The 21,318-nt window shown below is 29.1% G+C and overlaps 1 protein-coding gene across 11 annotated transcripts in view; it reads right to left on the bottom strand.

Moving 5' to 3' along the window:
- LOC107454977 (adherens junction protein p120) overlaps positions 1-21,318 on the bottom strand; it is a 231,545-nt gene that overhangs the window by 13,647 nt on the left and 196,580 nt on the right. For 6 of the 11 annotated variants that reach the window (XM_071188186.1, XM_071188183.1, XM_071188187.1 and 3 more), the window contains 11 exons: positions 20,853-20,894; positions 18,904-19,078; positions 12,211-12,376; positions 11,208-11,558; positions 9,424-9,690; positions 7,948-8,083; positions 6,989-7,109; positions 6,244-6,360; positions 5,124-5,290; positions 522-766; positions 171-424 (listed from right to left, as the gene is read on the bottom strand). In XM_071188186.1, coding sequence (XP_071044287.1) covers positions 171-424; positions 522-766; positions 5,124-5,290; positions 6,244-6,360; positions 6,989-7,109; positions 7,948-8,083; positions 9,424-9,690; positions 11,208-11,558; positions 12,211-12,376; positions 18,904-19,078; positions 20,853-20,894 — 2,041 coding nt within the window. Of the gene's footprint in view, positions 1-170; positions 425-521; positions 767-5,123; positions 5,291-6,243; positions 6,361-6,988; positions 7,110-7,947; positions 8,084-9,423; positions 9,691-11,207; positions 11,559-12,210; positions 12,377-18,903; positions 19,079-20,852; positions 20,895-21,113; positions 21,189-21,318 lie in introns of all 11 variants that reach the window. The other 5 variants (XM_071188181.1, XM_043049507.2, XM_043049509.2 and 2 more) reach the window with 1 other exon arrangement.

Raw genomic sequence — 21,318 nt, 5'->3', positions numbered from 1 at the left:
TAGGCAAAATAAAGAGACAAAACAAGATATATAACAAAGCTAACTATTAACACATGTGCAAAATATCACATTAATGAATCATGTGAAATCGGTCAAATAAATAAAAAGAAATTTTTACATTTTATTATACATAAAAATATTTTGGAAAAAAGGTTGTTAACTGTACTTACTTCCCAATAACAAGCAGCAAGATTCATAATTGCACCGGCAGCTGCCTCTAATGTTTCAGGATTTGAACACTCAGTTAAAAGGGAAATATATAGCTGTGCAACTTCTGGCTGCCACAGTAGAGCAAAACCACTAGCTGGATCAGACTCGCTAATAGGATTTTTTGTTAGAGGAACAGCTTCTCTTCTTTCTTTTTCTGTAGCATCTTTTTTCTTTTTGTTTGTACCACCGAAGCATCCTAAATGATCTCCAACAGCTACATTAAAATAAAAATATTGATTTAATTCAAATCATACACTTTCTTTTTATCCGCTCTGAAAAAAAAACTCAACAAAAGGATAATAAAAATATACCTTTCAAGGGAGCACTAGCACGAGACTGCATACTTGTGGGGTAAAGGTGCTTGTCATAATCAGGATCTTCTATTTCTTGTAGTCGATAAGACAGATTTCTCAACACACATACACAATTCTCTACACAATTTGTATCTATGTCATTTTTGCCAATAGCTGATCTCACTAGGTATACCATAGCTTCGATCAAGCCTTCACAGGACCGCAGCTTTTTTCTTGCATACTCACCAGCAGAACTGACATTACTATAACAAACAAAGAGAAAATAAATTTGACGATAACAAGAATTGAACAATTTTAACAAGTCAAAGATATATAACAGTTTTGAACCAGAAAAAGAACACAAATAGCACCAACCTTTAGTTTTACACTTTTGCGATCATTAAATTTTTAATATCAATTTTTTGAAATAAAATTTAATTCATATAAAATTTGTTGCTGCATATGCTTAAAATATTAGATAAGTGAAGGGCCCCTATACTTGTACTGAATTGAAAACTCATTTGAAGTTTAAATTTTTTTCATAAAATAATTCCAGAGAACTAAAATTTCGTAAGATCACAAATGGGTCATTCTCACAAAAAGGTGATTTTTTAAGTCCCTTAGTAATAAATATTAGGAAATACAGCAGATTTCTTAATATTTTTCTTCATCATTTTTTGAAAAGTTCTAACTAACGAATCATATGCATTTCTGCTAAATGTATTTAATATTTCATTCTTATTTTTTAATAAACAAAACTTCAAAATCCCTTCCGTGGACGTCCCTATGTCTGTGACACAAAATAATTTTTAATGGCTATTAAACAATTGAAATGTTATTTTAATGATTATTGTAGTTCTACCTAGTTAAATGTTTATAGTAACTTTTTATTTAATTTTTTTTTCTCAAAAAAATTTATTTTTTTTTATAAAATAAATGACTAGTAAACTTTGTCCATCAAAAATGAAATCTCCTTCCATGGACAATTAATATAGTTCGGTAAATATGCAATAAAGGACAGCATATGTGAAATCCCTATAAGACAGCTGCTGGGAAAGGTAACCATTCCATTTTCTAATGTTAACTATCAGTTGTTTTTGTTCTCTTTGGTGTCAGTTTTGGATTGTTGTGTTCAACTGGGGTTTGGCAAAGTTCTCACCGTATACTCCGTGGACATCATAAAGAAGGTAAGAGAAAATTATTTTATTTTTGATAGATGAATTTTAGATTGCAAAAATAGTATATTTAATAAAAAGAACTGCCCCATTTTTGTAACTTTAAAATTAAAAATCAGTAAAATTCAAGAACTAGTTTTTGTCTCCTCCGTGGACATAACAAGTCCACGGAGGAGAAGACACAGTCAATGGAAGAGACAATGTGTTAGATAACCATAATACAATTTTAATAATTAAAAAACTATTTTCTTTTAATTGATATTTTTTAAAATTGAACAAATGTGTTATTTTTTTTTGTATTCTTAAAGAAAATCAATTAAGTTTAACTTTTTTTTTATCGGACAAGTAAATATTGGCAATTTTTCTAAATAATTTCAGTGATATTTAAAATTTTTTTCTCTTCAAATTTTAGGAAAAAAATGCAGAACCAAAATGTAAAAAAAGAAAGCAATCAAATGTTCAAATGCAAAAGAGAAGGGAACAGAAGAAACTTAGTATGAGACAAGCTAGATAGAAATTAAAAGAAAACCCTATATTGTCTGAAGAAAGTAAAAAAAGAGCAAGAAACTTTAAAATCTGTATCAGAAAAAGATTTAACAGAAAAATCGTGATTAAATGTACTTGAATTTCCAGAAATTGATAGAACAAGCCGTTTGTGCCCAGGGAAAAAAGAAGCAATAACAAGAAAAGAGAAAAAACAAAAATGTTATTTGGATGACAGTATGTTTACTTTCATTGCATATAATGTTCATAAAAGAGTACCCTCAACACTCAACTTTCATGTGGAGTCTGAATTTTTATTTCAATAGTCTTTACACTTTAATTTATTAATATTCAGTAAGAGTTACTTAAAAAATTGTACACCTAGGTTCAAAACGGATGTTTCCTTTCATAGCAGCATGATTAATTGGAAGTAGCTCTATCTCTAATAATGAAATATTTTATTATTTACTTATTAATGTTAAACTCATATCAGTTGTGCCCAATAATTAATGAATTAGTCTTCATTGACATTTTATATTTTATAACATAAAATGTCTCCTCCGTTGACTATTACATCTCCTCCGTGGACAAGGCAGAATTTAAAATATTTTAAATCTTCTAAAAAATAAAATAGAAAACTTGACCATTATTATAAGGACATATAACAAAAATAAATAAAGGCATTTATGTAATTTTTATCACTTTTTTAATTACTTTAATTTAAGAAAATTTTTTAGTCTATTTATATCTTTTCAGTGAGAATGACCCAAATACATTAGGAAAAACTTTAATATTATACGCAATTAAGAGACAGTCATGTCGATCAAACTTCACAAAATTTAGAATTTTTAATAAATTTTATGTTTATTCAAAAAGGAAGATGAAAGTAACTTAGTGCTGAGGCTCTGTTATCAACTGTCTGATAGATGAAAAACTTTATTAGTGAACGATCCTGAAGTTCTAGAATTGCGATACTGATCTACAAATTAAACAATGCACCAAAACCATCAGCTTCCCAACGACATGTCCGTCATAGGTAGGCGTCATAAGCAAAGAAAACAGTGTAGAAAGGAAACAAAAGTCTTTTAGGAAAAAAAAACGCTAATATGTAGTTTGTCATTCGAAATGTCTGAAAGTTTGAGAATTTTTGCTAGATTCCAGAGGGAGATGCAAATAGAAATCTAGAGTCAACCAATGGTTTGTCGTTAATTTATTGTTCTCTACTACTGTTTTTAAAGCATCATTCTTATAATGTGAAGACAGAATAGTTTTGAATGATTCACGAATCTTCAGAAATGCTAACATAGAAGAAAATCTCAATAGTACAAAGTGATTGTCTGCTGGACAATTAATTTTAATATTTTTTAGCGCAACTACAAACAAAAGCGTGAAATACTGCATTTGCAAGAATTGATAGAGATAAAAATTTCCAGACAGGTCTCGGGAGTAAAGTTACACTTTGCCCGGACAATTACCTGACTTTTCTCGAATCTTATTTTCCCGGTGCACATGAACCAGGTATGAGAGTAGTCAGAAAGTAAAAAAGAGGAAATCCAAGAAAAAAGAAATATATATATATATAAACAAAAATTTGACAAAAAAGTGTGATTTTTAAACTTGTAAACCATGTGATTATCAATCCCTATATGAGGCTTTTAAATCACGTAAATATGAATATCTACATCGAATTAAAAAAATTGCGAAAATACAAATCACGATTTTTTAATTTTTAGATCACGATGCATAATTTTTAAATCGTGCGAAATTACAACCGCAAAAACGAATCACGACATTGGATTTTAAGCTCGCGTAAATTGCTACATAGGGTTTTAAAAGCTCGTAAATACAAATCGCGATATTGATTTTTTAAATCTCGTAAGTAAAAATCGTAATGTACAATATTTAAATCGCCTGAATAAGAACCGCAACGTTCAACTTTTAAATCAGGTAAATACGAAAATCGAGGTTTGATAATGAAATCGCGATTTGAAAAATGCATAAATACAAAACACGATATTGGATTTTTAAATCTCGTAAATAAGAATCGCAATGCGCAACTTTTAAATCAGGTAAATACGAAAATCGATGATTGATATTAAAATCGCGTGAATAAAAATCAAGATATTTGTAGAGTCTGGACTTGGGATTTCTAAAAGGCTTGTTTGTATTGTTTTTGTTTAGATATAATAAATAAAAATTTACAAGATTAATTGAATGAGCAAATAAATATTTTCACAGCAAATACACCTCTATTTTTGTTCTCTTTTTTTTGTTGTTTTGTTTTCATGTCAGAATACAAGAAGCAGCGACGTCTGAATTACGAAAATAAGAGCTATCCAGCCGACGGATAAAAAATACGGAAAATCTTATTTTCTGTGCGCGAAATCGGAGAAAATAGTTAATATAAGTAAAAATGCGGAAGGATTAGCAGCTAGGGCGTAGATTGAATTTTCTGTTTATCTTTGAAAATCGCAAATAAATATAATTATTTTACTTCAACGACTGAATTTNATTCCCTGACTTTTCTCGAATCTTATTTTCCCGGTGCACATGAACCCAGTTTGTTCTATTTAACATTATCTGACTTATCAGGTTTGTTAGAGGAGTTTTTATGTTTCAAATATATATAAAAATTCAGTTTTTTTTAAATTGAAATAAAATCACAACCCCTAATAATTCCAGGCTACCCTATGAGAACCTTGTTTTAACTTCGCTTACTACGGGCAATATTTATAAGGAAAATAGAGTAATATACAATATAAGGCACTCTAAATACAAATAAGCAAGCTATTCTTCAAATAAATCTGATGAAAAAGTTGAGAATCGTAGGTTCATTTAATCAAGCCCTCTGTTTAAATGGCATGTAGAGGGCATAAAATTATGCCCTCTGTTTAAATACATATACGACACTTCATATAGAAATTAAGAATTGCTAATAAAATTTCAAGAAAAGCCATATTACCGTAACACTCCACTAGCATTTCTGAAAACTGTTGACCAGTAAATCTCATTAGGCTTGATTTCATGTAAAAATATATTTGGAATATTTCTATCATATCCCGACTGAGGAATAATAACATGGTTCACTAGCACATTCAAGGCATCATCAATAATAGGACGTTTCAAATCCTAATATAGAATATGAACAAAAAATAATAAATTAAATTTAAAATGATACATTACAAATTAAAGAAATAGCAAGGTAAAAAAAAAATTAAACATTTAAAAATGCAAAAATTAGACCATATTGCTATATTGATAATAAATCATTGGGTGATACTTTGAGGATTCATAACCAAAGAAATATTTAAAATTTAAACTAGCAAACTGGAGAGTTTTACTAGTTTAATTTGGGCTGGCAGAGAAGGCTCTAGGAATGACTCTTGATAACATTACAACAGAATAAAACATCAATATTCTGGAAAAAGAAATGTGTTTGAAAAAACAAATGTTTATAAGTAAAAAATGAACAGTTTTAAAATATGACTTTTATACTGTAATATATCTGGTTAATCCTGGGTATGCATAACATGTAAATTGGGTATGCATAATTTCAACGGGGTTAATACATGAAAACCAAAATGGTTAGCTCAATGGTCACACACCAATACTGTGGGAGAAAAGTAGTCAAGCTTCCCCTGAATTCTTATATATCTTACTTCCTAATGCATTTAGAGCCTCAAAATCTTAGAAAGATAGATAAGGTTTCGTTTGATAAAATCTCATCAACTTGGTGAAGTTTTCACTGTCAATAAGAATGAATTTTTATTTTTGCACGCCTGTAAATTCATTACGTTATGTTAAAAAAAATATTATGTTGCCATTCCAAAATGCAAATTTTTGAGAAAATGGCGAGCAGTAAAGAAAAATTAACTGCAGATTGGTTACCTTTAGTTAAAAATATACAAGAAACGCATATTCGGACATTTTTCATGTTACACAGTATCATAAAACATAAATATATATAAACAAAAAAAATTTTTTTAAACTACTACACAATTTATTAAAAAAATTATTAGTAATATTTAAAATTATAATGATATCAAAACAAAATTCTTCAATGGAAAAAGAAAAAAACTTACTTCACAAGAAGATAAATTCCATAAAATTCCGGTGACTAGCTCCCTAATTTCATTATCTGGTGTTTTTCTTAGTAAACGAACCAGAGCAGGAATTCCGTCAGCATTTTTGATTGCCCGCTAAAAAGAAATAAAACCCTCACAAATAACAAAACAGATATGATTACAAATTAAAAAATAGCTGATTCATTGTATCATTCTAATACCTTGCCTTAAAACTATCAGCTCATATTTGATTCTTTAACAAATCTTCATTAGGAAATTTAAAACATTTTAAAATAAAATAACTACAGATAAAATCTCAAAACTAGTCAATTGTTAAAAATGGTATTTCTTTAATAAAATAGAGCAAGGATTTCTACCAAGATATTTTTCATTGAAAACATATATTCACTGAACATATATGAAAAATGTTAAAAATCTTTTCAAATCTAATAATGCCAAATGCATTTGATCATATATAATTCTATATTTAAACTATTTTATTGTACTCAAGTTTATGTAAATGTCATAAACACAAGTATTTAAAAGAATTGACAGCTGAGTGTTTTATTTGTTTTCAGACTTTTATATATTATATATTGATAGTTCATATGAAGCAATAAAAATAGTACAATAATTATTATTATCTGAAAATTTAAAGTTTTGCGAAAGTTAGTCAGTATTGAGTAATATTATAAGAATATCATTCATGATAAAAATCCTTTACTAAACAAGTACAAATTATTGAGACAAGTTTCTTCTTTACTTTATTCTCATCATTCTGTCTTCCATAAGAAATATTCCTCAAAGCCCCACAAGCATTCCTTTGAATTTCTGGTATATCTTGATTAAATAATTCTATCAATGGCGGAATAGCCCCAAGAGCTCTAGAAAAGAAAAGAAAACACATTTAATCAGGGCAGATTTCTGAAATATAGTCTCTACTATACATTTTCCAATACATATAACTACCTCAGAAAAATAACTAATAAATTAACCAAAGTTCCTAGATTTTTCTAAGGAAAGATGGATTTGCTATAATACATCAAGTACTTTTTTTGTGATGGATAATAAACCAGCATAAAATATTATATTTTTATTAGATCAAATACTGCTAAAAATAGATTAAACTTATAAATAGAATACATAATAGAAATTAAAATTTTTTAAAACAAAATTTGATATAATTTCATAGATTATGGGGGGTTGGGGTATAAACTATGTGCTTTGCAAACTATTTATAGAACAGTAGACAGCTAAAAATTAAAAGCTTTCAGAATTTTTGATAATTTTGTCAACAGTTTAACAGCCTTACCCAGAGAGAACTAGAAAAGAGTGGTGTTTCTTATCAATTTGTGAATCATTTACAAGTAATCGTGTGGAAAACAACTTGAAATCAAATTTACATTTAAAAAAAAAAAATTAGCTAACATTAGAAGAAATTTTCCCAAAACGCTAAAGTTGGAAGACTTGTAAGTCTAAACTTATAATTTAAAATATTACTTGTGGTAATAGAAAAAATGTCTACTTCTATGTCCACTTTTTAATGAAATAAGCTCAGTCAAAAATTTTTTAGCAGTAATCTAACCATGCATTCAATAATGAAATTTTTCCTAAACACAGATTCAATAACAGGAAAACAATAATAATAATAATAATTAATTTCATGTTTCTCACATAGAATAATTACAGAGTAAAGACAAAAAGAAAACAAATTGTAATTACCGGGCTTTCTGTTTCATGTTGTCATTCATGTAACACAAGTGTTGGAGATAAGCAGCGGCGTTTGCTCGAACAATGTTATTAGGATGAGATAGAAATTCTATGACCTCATGAACATCTGGATCTCGGAATCGAACATCTAAATTAAAAGATTTTATAAGTATATTAATTTAAACAGTTTATAATTATGCAATTTAATCACTACTAAGCTAAGTTTTTTTTTTTAAATCGATAGCTTAAGTATTGCAATAAAACAATCAGAAGTCTAATCTCTCTGAGGCAATGGCAATAATCTTCAATCCCCTTAACTTTTAGAAATATTTAAACACTGACATAGACAACTCCACAACAACATTTAAGGTAAAAATATTTTTTTCATAAATGCCAACTAATGAAATCTTAATGAAAGTTGGATAGAAATCCTGTCAAACATTAAAGCATGAGGTTTGAGGAGTTTAAAGAAATTTTTAACTAACATAATTCATTATGAGGTTATAAATTTAGCAGCTTGAAATGATACATTAAAAACTAAAAGCTGATCAGTCAAGTAACATGTCAAGAAAAATTCAAACTCTAACATTCACATACAAATTTAAAAAAAAAAATTTTTCTTTCAAAAAAAAGAAAAACTTAAAATTAAGTTTGTATATAACTTTTAGAGAGTTTAAGTAATGACACCATCATAGTGGCTTAGATGTGTAGCACCCAACTCCAAGACCGGTTCATGAATGAAATGGAAACGGGCCGTCGAAGCAACATTAAATTATTTCCATTTTATTTACCGTGGTGCATTTCGCTTGTGTTTGTTACTCTTTCTATGGATGAGAGATAAAAGGAAAGCTGAGAGTCTCCAAAAGCCGCACCAATATCGGCATGCAACTTTATTTTGTTTCAGAGAACTGTTTAAATACATTAAATTAAATCAAAACAATCTAATATATAGGCAATCAATGTTTGCTCCCCTTCAACGGGCTGCAGTAAAATTATCAAACATTAACCAGTCCACTGTGATAAAAATGTTAGGGAGCACTGATTTAGATCATATTCTCAAATTAGTTGAGTTTCTTAAATACAAGATAAACAATGTCTACAGACTTGACCATCATTTCTACTGACACATATTTGCTTTTAGCTGATTGGAAGTGAATGAAACTTGTTTTATCTCCCAGCTCAAAGCCACAGTTAAAATTAGTTTTTAGCTAGTCGGTAAGAGGTCAAAATTTTGAACAAAGATTTCTACTTGTATCAGTTTGAAAAATGAACTCTGAACTGCAGTGGACAAAATTTTAATTGATGACAAATTCTATTTGGTTATCAATTCAGCGTGTTGTGGTCAGGACATGATTGAAACTTGTATTGTCCCCTAGCCCAAAGCTCCAGTTAAAAAACGAGCGTTCTTGTTAGACAGAAAGTATAATATGAGGAAGAAAATCTACTATAAAATTTATGTAGTTAATTTATTTGAAATTAAATTATTACCACTGCTTTGATTATCTACAGGTGTATAATCAAGATGAGGATGCCTTGATGGTACAGCATGTATACTCTCTCCAGCAACAAGGGGAATATTTTCTTCTTCATACCCAGACCTAGGTTTTGTAACACCATATGTTGATGCTGATAGCTGACTTTGTGGATGCTCATCAAAGCTTGGCCGTCGGTCTAAGTAACCTTGAGGAAGAGCTGGATCATATTGGTGGTAACCAGGGGAAGTAGCTGGAATGGTTGCTGAGTAGCCATAAGTACCTTAAATTATATTTCATTGAATAATATTCACTAAAATTTGCAACCAAAAATTAAGAAATCTTTTGTAAAACTAGAATATATATATTTTTTAGTTCTAATTAATATTTTCTACAAAAACTTTTATAATTTATGACTAGGCTTGCTTTTAAAGTTCTTTTTTCGCCTCAAAAATTGGAAATTCTTTTCAAAATGCCACGCAAAAATTGTTTAAAATTTGAGATTTATTTTATTATATATAAACTTTTTAAAAGAGTTATTTATTAATACCAAACGTGTACTGGCAGAAGTTTCAAAACTGACAATAATTGTTCGATCTATTTAGAAATAATCATAATATAATGACGCTAAAAATAATTATCCTTGGTGGTAACAAGATGGGTTGTAGTCAGTAGTAATTAATTGACACCAATACCTCCTTCTCCCTCATATTTAACAGGAATAAGAAAGAAAAAGGATTACAAAAGAAAATGAAAAGTTTACCCCTTTACAGAAATTCCTAGAAATCAGAAAGTAGGTAAGTTTACACAGGTTATATCAGTAGGCAGAGAAATCGGCCTTTGTATTGAAAAACACGTGGAAATACTTATTAACAATAGAATTATTCAGAGTGGCTCTTTTATATAACAGGGAAGTGTCTCGTGAATTTCATTTCTTCTAAAATTGCATCTCTCAAAGTTGATCTGATTTTATTTTAAAGTTAAGCTAATGCATGTTCTCTCTACGAAAAAGAAGCTTTGAAGTAAGAAAGAATCTTCTGTTTTGGACCACTAGCAATGCACCAGTTGATTTTTCGCAAAAAGAAAGCTGTGAAAAACACTTAATTCTAACCAATTACGAAAATATTACCTGCCTAAAACTCTTTAATTTCATAAAAATTTAAGTGACAGGCATTTTAGCATCTGCTGAGGGCGTAAGCATTGTGCATTGTAAGCAAGGTGGAAAAAAAATTCCAGGTGGATCAACTACTCTGATCCGGGTGCAAAAAAAAATTTTTTTTTAAAAAAAATCATGGTGTTCTCGACGATTTTGCATTTTCTCATAGAAGCCTAGCTAATGCATAATAGTCCTATCTTATCAGCATTGGAAAACTTCACGGAGTAAATTACAAGAGAAGTTAAATGATTTATCACAATATCTAATTGCTGAATAAATAAACAAAAAGTTACTACTTCATATTAGTAAAAAATTGGCTTACATATACTTTTCTAAAAGTTTAGATCACAATTACTAAAAAGCTAATATTAATTCTAACATTTGTTAAAAAGCTTAGCTTTTAATTTGATGACTGACCACTTTATCACCTGACATTGCACAAAGGAACGGAAAATTTTAAGGATGAAAAGCAAAGAAAGTAAAAGTGCAGTTATTAATGATATCATTAAGGGAAACATTCATTATACCTAGGCAATAACTATTAAGAATAGAATTATTGAAAGATTCATTTTGAAAAAAAAATTAGAATACTGAAAATAGAGAGTTATTTCTTGAAATTAATAATAAAAATCTTTTGATCTTACCATATCTATCTGCACTTTGCGTTGGTGATGGTGTTCTTCTATAATCAACAAATCTAGGAACTAATGCAGCACCATCTATTTCTTCATAGTTGCCAGGTTGATGATTATAGTCTGTTGCAACTGATCGTGGTGCTTGAGGCATAGCCCTATGTAGGTTAGGAGAATCTGAAGCACCAGATGGAGTTGCTACACTTTGATAAGCATAATTGGAATATGGCTGACACGTTGATGGAGAATAAATTTCAAAGTTTCTGCCTCCCGTTGAGGCAGGCGAAGCAGTCCTTGCATATGTTGCATAATCTGAAGCATATACTTGAGTAGGTGTCTGTCCTGCCGGACTTGGAGGGCGACCTATAACAATATAATTTATAAACCTGTTAATACATAACTCAATATAGAGAAAAAAAATCAAACTGTCTTGGATTTACTTTGAAAATACCAAAATGAGAGTTGCTCCTATGCAAATTTTGAAACTTTAAAATTAGGTAGTACAGACAAATTACAGCTAAAAAAACAGGATGCAGAACAGTTATGCACATTGGAACTAGTATTATTTTTTAATTTTAAATTTGTTTCAAAAAGTATAAATTCCCTGCATAACAGTATCAAAAATATTCAACAATAAACAACTGGAAAAAAAAAAGAAAAAAAAAGAGAAACTTATATGTGACGATAGTAAGTTGAAAAATGTCGTGACCTGGCCAAACAGTCAAGCAAATTAAGTGGATCGGTTGCTCTATATTCAGGTTTCAAACAGACAAAAATGCTACTAGTTATATTCATAAAAGCTAAAGGAACCTGCCTCATAAATATGAAATTAAGAAATAATAAGTAGCTAATTAGATTTTTTTTTTATGGATAATTTTATTATAGAATTTAAAAGATGCAATAAGAATATCACAGTTTCTTATTATTTTTTTAAAATTATTTAAGTTTTGTTTCACCTAATTATTAACAGTGTAATTTATGAAAGTTAAAAAAATTTGGATAATAAATGCCATACCTGGATCATAAGTGCCATATTCATGGTTTCCAGGATAATTGTACGGTAGATAATCACTGCCTGGTGGCAATTTAGTACCATAAGGAGAACAGCTAATAGCTTTTCCATCTGGAGGGCCTATGTGATGTACTTCTCTAGTTTTGATAATTTTTGTCACAGTTTTTACCTAAAATTTAATAGTGTAATTAAGTACAGGGTGTCCAGTGAGAAGACATTATCAAATTCCCTGATATTTCCCTGATAATTCCCTGTAAGTCCCAGAATTTCCCTGTATCGGGCAGATGTTTAATTTTCAATTTTAATAATAAGAAATTTTATAATCTAAAATGTAATATAACCTATAACTATAATATAACCATATAAACATTATGCATTTGGAAATAAAATAGATATTATACAAAGTACTGCAAACTTATATTTCTCCTAGTACATAAAATGTTACATAACTTCAACACTGAATAAACAAATACAAGAAATCACTGTATCACAAAAACATTTATTCTCACATTATTTCACAAAGAATCAATCTGCTCCATTACATTACTAATTTCCTTCGAAGCATCTTCTTTGATTTTAGCAATTTTTTTTTCCAATTCTTTCTTAATCATTGCTGTTTTTTTCTTTTTGGCTTCAATAGCCAAATTTTCCTCATCTGCAAGTTTACGTTTTTTTGTATCTTCCTTCATCAATGAATGGGCATTTCGGAAGGAGTGCACAAGGGGTTTAGAAATTTTATACGAATTTACATTTTTTACAGTGGAAATAATAGTATCGTATACTATTCTTTGTGATATCAAAGTCTCTTCTTTTAAATTTTCTATCAAACATTGAGAGTTTACAGAGAAACCTCTCTCAACGTTTGCATTACCGTTATACAAACTCATGGTGAGTTTCATTACTTTGGAGATTTCATGGTGATCTTTGAGGAGTTTAAACACATCTCTCCACAACACATCGACACGACTGTCAGTCCTATTAAAATTTTTAAGTAACTCTATAACAAGATTTTGCTTCAACGCACTTTTATATTGGCGCTCAGCTTTATCAGCTGTAGGCCCATCGATCCAAGCATTTTCCATGAGAATTGTAAGTAAATTCTTAATCCTTAATGAAGCCAAATCGACAACAATTGCCACATCTGGATCGAAGCATGTCACTGCCTTAGTTAGTGGATAAAGCAATGGTGATTTCTCAAATAATTTTGAAACAAAGGACTTATAACATGCTAGGCAATCATTTCGAAATTGAGACACTTCATTATCTGCAATTTTCTTTTCTTTGTTCCTCTTTTTTAAAGCATTGCGTGCAGCATAGCCTAAATCAATTTTATCTGCAGGTAAAAAGTTATCTTTCTTGCTAAAATCTATTTTATGTAAGGAATTTTCTTTTATGATATTATCTTTAACAAATTTACTAATAATATTTAGGCAAATAGAATGCAAAGAACTATAGAGAAATGGAACAAGTGGGGCGTCTTTTTGGAATTCCTCTAAAAACGGCTCTACTTCAGCAATAAGGGACTTGAAAAATTGTAGTTTTGCCTCTAAAAGAGGATCTTCAATAATTGCACAAACATTGATAAATGATTCAGTCCGTAAATTATCTTTATTCAGCTTCACTCCAGATATAAATTTCCTCAGGTGGGGAATCATATCTATGGCACGTTGTGCAACATCTCCATTCTGCAGCCATCGTACAGGACAAAATTTAATTGGAAATACATTCGAGCCCGTATATTGTACAAACAAGGCACGACGTGCCGGAACACCTTTAAATAGGTTGTACAGTGACCGCAAAAACTGAATCAATGACCAATTTGTCATCCTGATTCCTGTTTTGAAAGCTCCATGTAAAACATGCAATCCACAGCTGCCCATATTAAGAATGATTGGATGGCCGTCCTGGCTTTCATCTCTTATCTCAGCTTTTAAATCCTTAAAAAATTTATGATTGACGTTTGGGCCATCCATAGAAATTTGCACCATTTTTGATATATTCAAAATCGACAAAGCCTCTTTAAAATTGCGCCTTATTTCGTCCGCTGTGGTGCGACTTAAAAATGCGGAAGTTAAATATCTGGTGCAAACAAGTTCTTGCTCATTACACCAGAATCTTACATTTATGTCCATCTGAGTCTTTTGGGAAACCTTATTTAGAGATTCGTCGAATCCAACAGTGAAAAACTCGCATTTCGAAATATTTGTTATTAGTTCTGTTTTGAAATATGGAGCAATACCATATAAAATAGAATATGCTATTTTACTTTTTTTTAGTTTAATGCTTTTGGCAATCTCGCTATCTGGAAATAAAAGCTGAAATAATTCTACATCCTTCTCAGACATCCTAACAGATTTATGAAACACATTTTGCTCTATGGATATCTGATTCAACCTCCTTAACCCAGTCTTTGAATTCTGGATTATGAAGCCAATCCACTTGGAACCGAGCAGTCATACAATTATTGTTTTATCTGCAAATAGAATAAATATTCAATATAATGCTCATATATTGTGTGTATTGTATAATTTTAAAGAAATAGCAAGAATTAAAAAAAAAAAACTCTGTACTTTGGAGAATCATTTACTTTTTCTATGCTGCTTACTATAAAATGGACTACTCATTGCATAAAATGATATTTGTATATCCCTTGTTTAATACCACTCTAATATTCTTAAATTATTGTTGATTTAAATCAATGTTTTTTTAATGATATAATGAAAGCAACATTCATGCAAATATTAATTTGCATGTATATTCTTTATATTTCTCTGGAGAAAGCATCATTATCATTGATATATTTTTTAAATTATATTTAGAAAAAAATCTATTAAAATAATTTTTTTAGAAAAAAAAATGATGATTGATTTGAATCAATAGTCTTTTTCTAATAAAATAATGAAAGAAATATGCTATTGAATACATTTACAGGCATACTGCATTTCTTATATGCATTAGTAAAATACCATCATTACCATTGAAATCATTTAATTATTATTGTTTGTATTTATTAATAAAACTTCATTTCATTCTATTGAAACTAAAACTATTTATATCTTATCATAAATATTAATTTTTTACAAAAAGTATGTTAAAAAAAAACAAAGCTTGGATTTAAAAAAAAAAAAAAAACATTAAGTTTTAAACAGTGGTTTGAGTAATGGTTTAAACCAGTCAACCCAACAATAAATTATTAAACGCATATTTACAATTTTAAAAGTAAATAAAATATTGATGGTTTCATGTAAGAATTTATTAAATTTTTCCTTGTCTTCAATACATAAAAAAAAAATTTTTTTTTCTTTGCTCATTCAGAGTGTTATTTATTAAAATTCTGTAAATACGTATCACTAAGCTGGATTTTAAAACTACGTGAGCACGAATTGTGAAAAGTTTAAGTTTTAAAAATTGCAAAAAAATAATCTTGACTAATGATTTAAGTTTTGCAGGAAAGCGAATCGTCATGCTTATCGAATCGTCATGCATGCGAATCGTCAAATTAGTCCTTGAAAATTATAAAAATAAAAAAAACATTAATCCCCCTTTCATTAAATTAATGAATATTTAAATATTAGAGATAATAAAATTAACGGCTGTAGGAATTAATTTTTAAGAACTGGTCAGTTTCCTGACAACGAAGATGGAAAGCCGTGAGTTACATTTTATACTCGTAAAAGATTCTTACTTTTTTTTTTATAGTTAAAATATCAACAAAAAAAAAATATTTAAAATTTGCTGAAAGAAATTCAGAAAGAATATTAATTAAATAAAGAATTATGCCATCACGCGAAAATTATAAATTCAGTTTATCGAAAAATCAACCTGCCGTAAACGAAAATAAGTTAAAAAACACAAATTTATAGGAATAAAAATAAAATAAAGTTCATTAAATTGAAAATAAAATAAGTTATTAGGGGGCAAGAACAAAAATCTTCCATGCGGAGTCAATATTGCGCAATCGGAAGGACAAAAAATAGCTTTTCTGTTATAAATTTTTTAGAACTTATTTCTTAATGACGTTACGTATATAAGACCTTAAAAATGAAATTAAGCAAATATTTTAAGATAATTTTAAATAAATGCTTAATAGTTATAATTAAAAAAAAAATAAGATAAAGAACTTACCAAAATTCCTTAGAAACAGAGGCGAACACATGCACGATCCTTTTGACTCAGATGCAAAGCTGCTTGGGAGGTTCCACGTGACGATATCGGGTAGGAAATGACGTCAGCAACTACTGGGCCACAGCTACTTACCGCACGGGAAAGAAAACTTGTTTGTGACGTCATCCATTACGAAGGGTAGCGCCGCGGTTTGAAGCATTCGGCGATTGATGGCTATTTGAATACTTTTCCCTGATTTACAAAGATTTCAGAAAAATTCCCTGATATATCCCTGATATTTCCATAATTAAAAAATTCCCTGATAATTCCCGGTTTTCCCGATCGCTGGACACCCTGAAGTATGAATTCTCTGCAAAACAATACCAAAAATATTCAGCAACAAACAACTGGAAAAAAAAAAACAACTTATATGTGACACATATTAAGAACCCCACATTATATAATGATATATATTATCTAGATATATAATGTTCAAATATAACTAAAACTACTTTAAAATAACAAATTAAGAGACTTTTGGAACAGAAGTAAAATTGTACATTCTACAGGAAATATCAAAATAATTTTTATTCTCTTAATCTATTATTTTATTTGAAGATCCATGATAGATCTTTCTTCCGAGACAAAAGCAAGAGGGACACCCCTGAAAAAACAAAGAATTTTTTTTTGAAATTAATGAGATTTGTCTGAATTGAGATTTATGAAAATCATATTTTAAAATATAACACCTAATCAAAATACTTATACCCCTAATAAGAAAGCACACCAGCCAGTCATTTTCGAGAAAAATTTGAAAGTTTTAGAGATTCCTTATATAAAATTAGTTATTCCTTTTATAGTACAGTAAAACCTCCCTGGAGCGACCACTTTCTGTTCCACAGTAAAATGGTTTTTGATGGAGGTTGGCAGTTAGAGGTTACCTTCATTAATTTCAAAGGCACATGATTTTTTGCAAATGATTTTAATTTTAGTCAGTGGCATTTTCCTGGTGCGTTGAATGATAAATTATTTCAAATAAATAAACAATTGTTTTTTGTTTAAGTTTTTATTTAATTTTATATCACAAAAATTAACTAGCTTTAGAAGAGGTTTGTTTGTTTGAGATGCTTTTTTTTTCTTCCAAAATAATCTGGCAAAAACATGAACTTATTTAAAGCAACCAAAAGTTAAATAGAAATTTATATACATATAGATATAAAAAAGCAGTATATTAAGTTGCAATGTTAACTGAATAAAATTATTATTAAAATCTAAGTTTTTATTTTATTCCAATAGACATGAATAACGAAAAGTTTTGGATCTTTTAATAGAGTAAATTTAAATTTTCCTGTAACAATCTGCTTATCCTTAAGAAATAAAAATAAAACAAGTTATAAATAGTTACCAATTATTTAATTTTTTTGTTAGAAGCAAATCATGCATTCTTATTTAGCACTCAGGAATAAAAGTTTAAAATATTTTTGAAAAACTTGGGGTTTTCATTAAAAACCCTAGGTTTTCACATAAAGTCTAAGAGGGATGGGATTTTTCAAACCCGGTTTATTACAGATCTGTTTAATTTTCAGTACAATCATGAATTTTAAAATTGTTACTGCTTTTTATAAATTTCAGTTACTTATTGCACATTGAAATATTATACAAATTTATTTAATTCTTCATGATTTTTTATATAGTTTTCATTACAGATTCTAGTTCAAAAATTCTTTCTGATACTTCTTTTCTTAGGGTTTTACTTCATTCCTATAAGGAGATGTGTTATCAGTAGAACTGAATTTCTTGAATTCTGTTAATTTTGAAGGTCAGTGTGGGTCTCCTACTAAGGTACCTTAGAGCTATCCTCCCCTCAAAAAGCATAATCTCTTTCGTGTGCAGTATCTCCCTTGTCTACACTCTATTATTTTCTTTTAGAATGCTTCACTCTTTTCATAGAGTATCAGTCTAGGCAAACGGGAGAATATTATTAATGAAAGGACATGCTTTCTTTCCCTTGCCTGTAGCCTTCTTACACACATCCCTTTCTGTCTCTCTAAAAAGCTCTACTCTCGATACATAGTCTAATTCTAGGTGATAAAAGAACGACATTTTGTCTTAAAAATAATTCCTATCACTTATAGTGATACTGAAAAATTAAAAAAACCTTGCCCAAAATTAAGTAGTTTTTAAGGACTGTGGGAACCCTGCTATATATATGGACATTTAATAACAATAATGCCTAATTCAATTCCACGGTTTACAAGAATTATTCAAATTATTAGCACAGCATTTAATTAAAAAATATAATTTGTATTGAATTTTTAACTATATTTACACAGAAATTATAACCAAAAATTTATTTAAACAGAAGTATTGATTTAATGATTTATAAACTTCACATTTTAAATGCATTGTATGTCTGATATGATACTTAATTATAATAATATCAGCTTTAGCTGAAATTATACTGAACATAAAATCTATATTTAAGTAAATTCAGAAATATTAAAATGTTTATAAAACAACTTTAGCTTACAAGAATACCATTTAACCAAGTGGAAGAAACAGAAAAATTTTAAAATCTAAATTGTTACTCACTTGCTGTGTCTTTGTTTCTGATGTGCTACGACTAATTAAAGATGCATTATCTACAGGTACAGAAGATTGTGAATTATTTGATGAGGCATCCACATCACCATGATGTCCATTTGTAGAAGTAGAAGTTTGATAACTCATACTATATGATTCTTGAACTTCAGGTATACCTTCCTGCCTAAAACAGTAGATTCAATATAAGATAACTCATCAAACGAAAAAGATATGCATGCATTAAAAGGAAACTATTTTCTCCAAATATAAATGTATTAAAAAACATCTAGAATCAAAACTAAAAATATTATCACTTGAAATCTGGAACACTAAGTAAATTTTTCTTAGATTCATTAACATACATATGTAGTTACGAAACATGTATCAATGTGGAAAAGCATGGAACCGAAGCATTCTCAGTTATGCAGAATCTTGTAAGACTTTCAAGATAAAGCATTCTTTTCATAGCACAAAAAAAAGGAGAGAAACAGGAGAGTAAGGAACAACAATAAAAAAGTCAAATTGTATAATTAATTCTGTGATGTAAACACTGGATTTATTTTTGTGTGTTTCGTAAGAACCAATGTTCATGTTATGCATTTTTCGTTATCATTTGACGCGTTCAATTTGTGACAATTCTATCACAGTTCCATGCCAGTTTTTATAGGTTTCTCAGCAGTTATTCATCATTTTATCAGCCCCTTATTTTTCAATTCCAATATTTTTAATACGATGATCAGAACGTTTGATTTGTAGCAATTGCATTATAATTTTCCCTGGTCGGATAAAATTCGGTTGTTCAGTAAGTCTTATGTCGATTCTATAATACTAGAAAATGTACTTTCTGGAAAATCTAATGGTTGTTTCGACAGTTATTTATAATTTTATTGGTCTTTTGCAAATGGTTTTTATACTTTTTTTGTGTGGATATTTTCATAAGATTTAATACAACGTTTAAATTCCAAATTCTGCCGTAAATCAACATCGTTTATAGATCATTTTTTCGGCATCTGCTTGTCATTTCTGCTTCGATTCTGATGTAACTAATGCCATGGCTAATGAATTTTTGTAGACTTAAACCAATTTTTTCATATATATATAAAATGGTTATTTTATGACAAATTATCCAGTGGAAGTAGCATTTCACAAGACAAAAAAGGTACTTTTCAAAAAATGCACTCTGCCCCTTGTTAAAAGAAATGTGAACACTGTAAAATACTTGCAATATTTAAGCAAGGCAACCATCCAATTAAGCAGAATTTCACAAAAACAGAATACAACTGTGTATACTTAATTCGAATACTTTTAATTGTTTATCACTTTATTTTAATATTTAATACATAATGTATCACTTATTAAGTTTCATTCTGCCTCTTTAATTACTAGCAATAGAAAATGTGAAACAGTGCTTTGCTTTTATTAACAGGTATTATAGTAGCACTCAAAGTGAGACAAAACACATTTTGGACATAAGAGATTTTTAAGACTGTCTTTCATTTTGCAAAATATAATGTAAACTAACAACTTATCTTATAAGAACTAAACATCTAATCATCAATAAAAAGTCAATATTTAGATTTTTAATTGCCAATAAATTCATTTCAATGTATTGACAATGAAACCTACACATAAGAAAACATACAATTCAATATAAATTATAACAATCAATATGTACTATATAATATATTTAACTTGCATTAGATCATATAGTTTAACATAACAGATTACACGATTAGTGTGGTACAACAATACAACAAATGAAATGAGAATTTTAGCAAAAAGCCATTGTTATTTTGGCACAGAACTTAGTCTTCGGTTTAATTTACATAAAACTGTAGTCTTATAATTTGAACTTAAAGGATATAAAATGTATTGAGATTTATGAAACTAAGCCTTCTAACAAATTTAGGAATTGTTCAAAACTTTAACAGTACATGCGGTAAACATATTATACTTACAAATAATCTGGCAAGCTGGTTCCATGGTCAGGATAATAATGCCTAAGAAATGAAAGACAGAATTCACATTAAAAAAAAATAGGGTTTGTACATAACAATTTCAGAGTGTTAGAACAAATCATGCCTAAACACACAAGAGAACACAGTCAATTTTATAGAAATTAGAGATTAGGCATGCAGTTGGTTGGTTCACAAGCAAAAGTTGAAAGCAATCAACCATGCAACATTCAATATTTAAATCTTCCGAGTAGGCATACAAACCTTAACATTGTCTCAATTTGCTCAGTACGAAGAATTTGTTGTTCCTTGGTAGATTCCGTAGTACGGCTAATGACACTGGGAAAGGAGAAGCAGCATGGGTAAATAAGGGGCTAGCAGCTAAAGGTGGAATTAGGAAGGCTAAATAAAGCAGTTAACAAAGTTGCTCATATTCTTTTACTTTATTAAGAAATTCGTGCATGATACC

Source organism: Parasteatoda tepidariorum, chromosome X2, assembly GCF_043381705.1.
Source record: "Parasteatoda tepidariorum isolate YZ-2023 chromosome X2, CAS_Ptep_4.0, whole genome shotgun sequence".
Lineage (NCBI taxonomy): Eukaryota > Metazoa > Arthropoda > Arachnida > Araneae > Theridiidae > Parasteatoda > Parasteatoda tepidariorum.
Note: the sequence above shows the minus strand (reverse complement) of the source record. Positions and strands in the feature narration are given on the sequence as shown.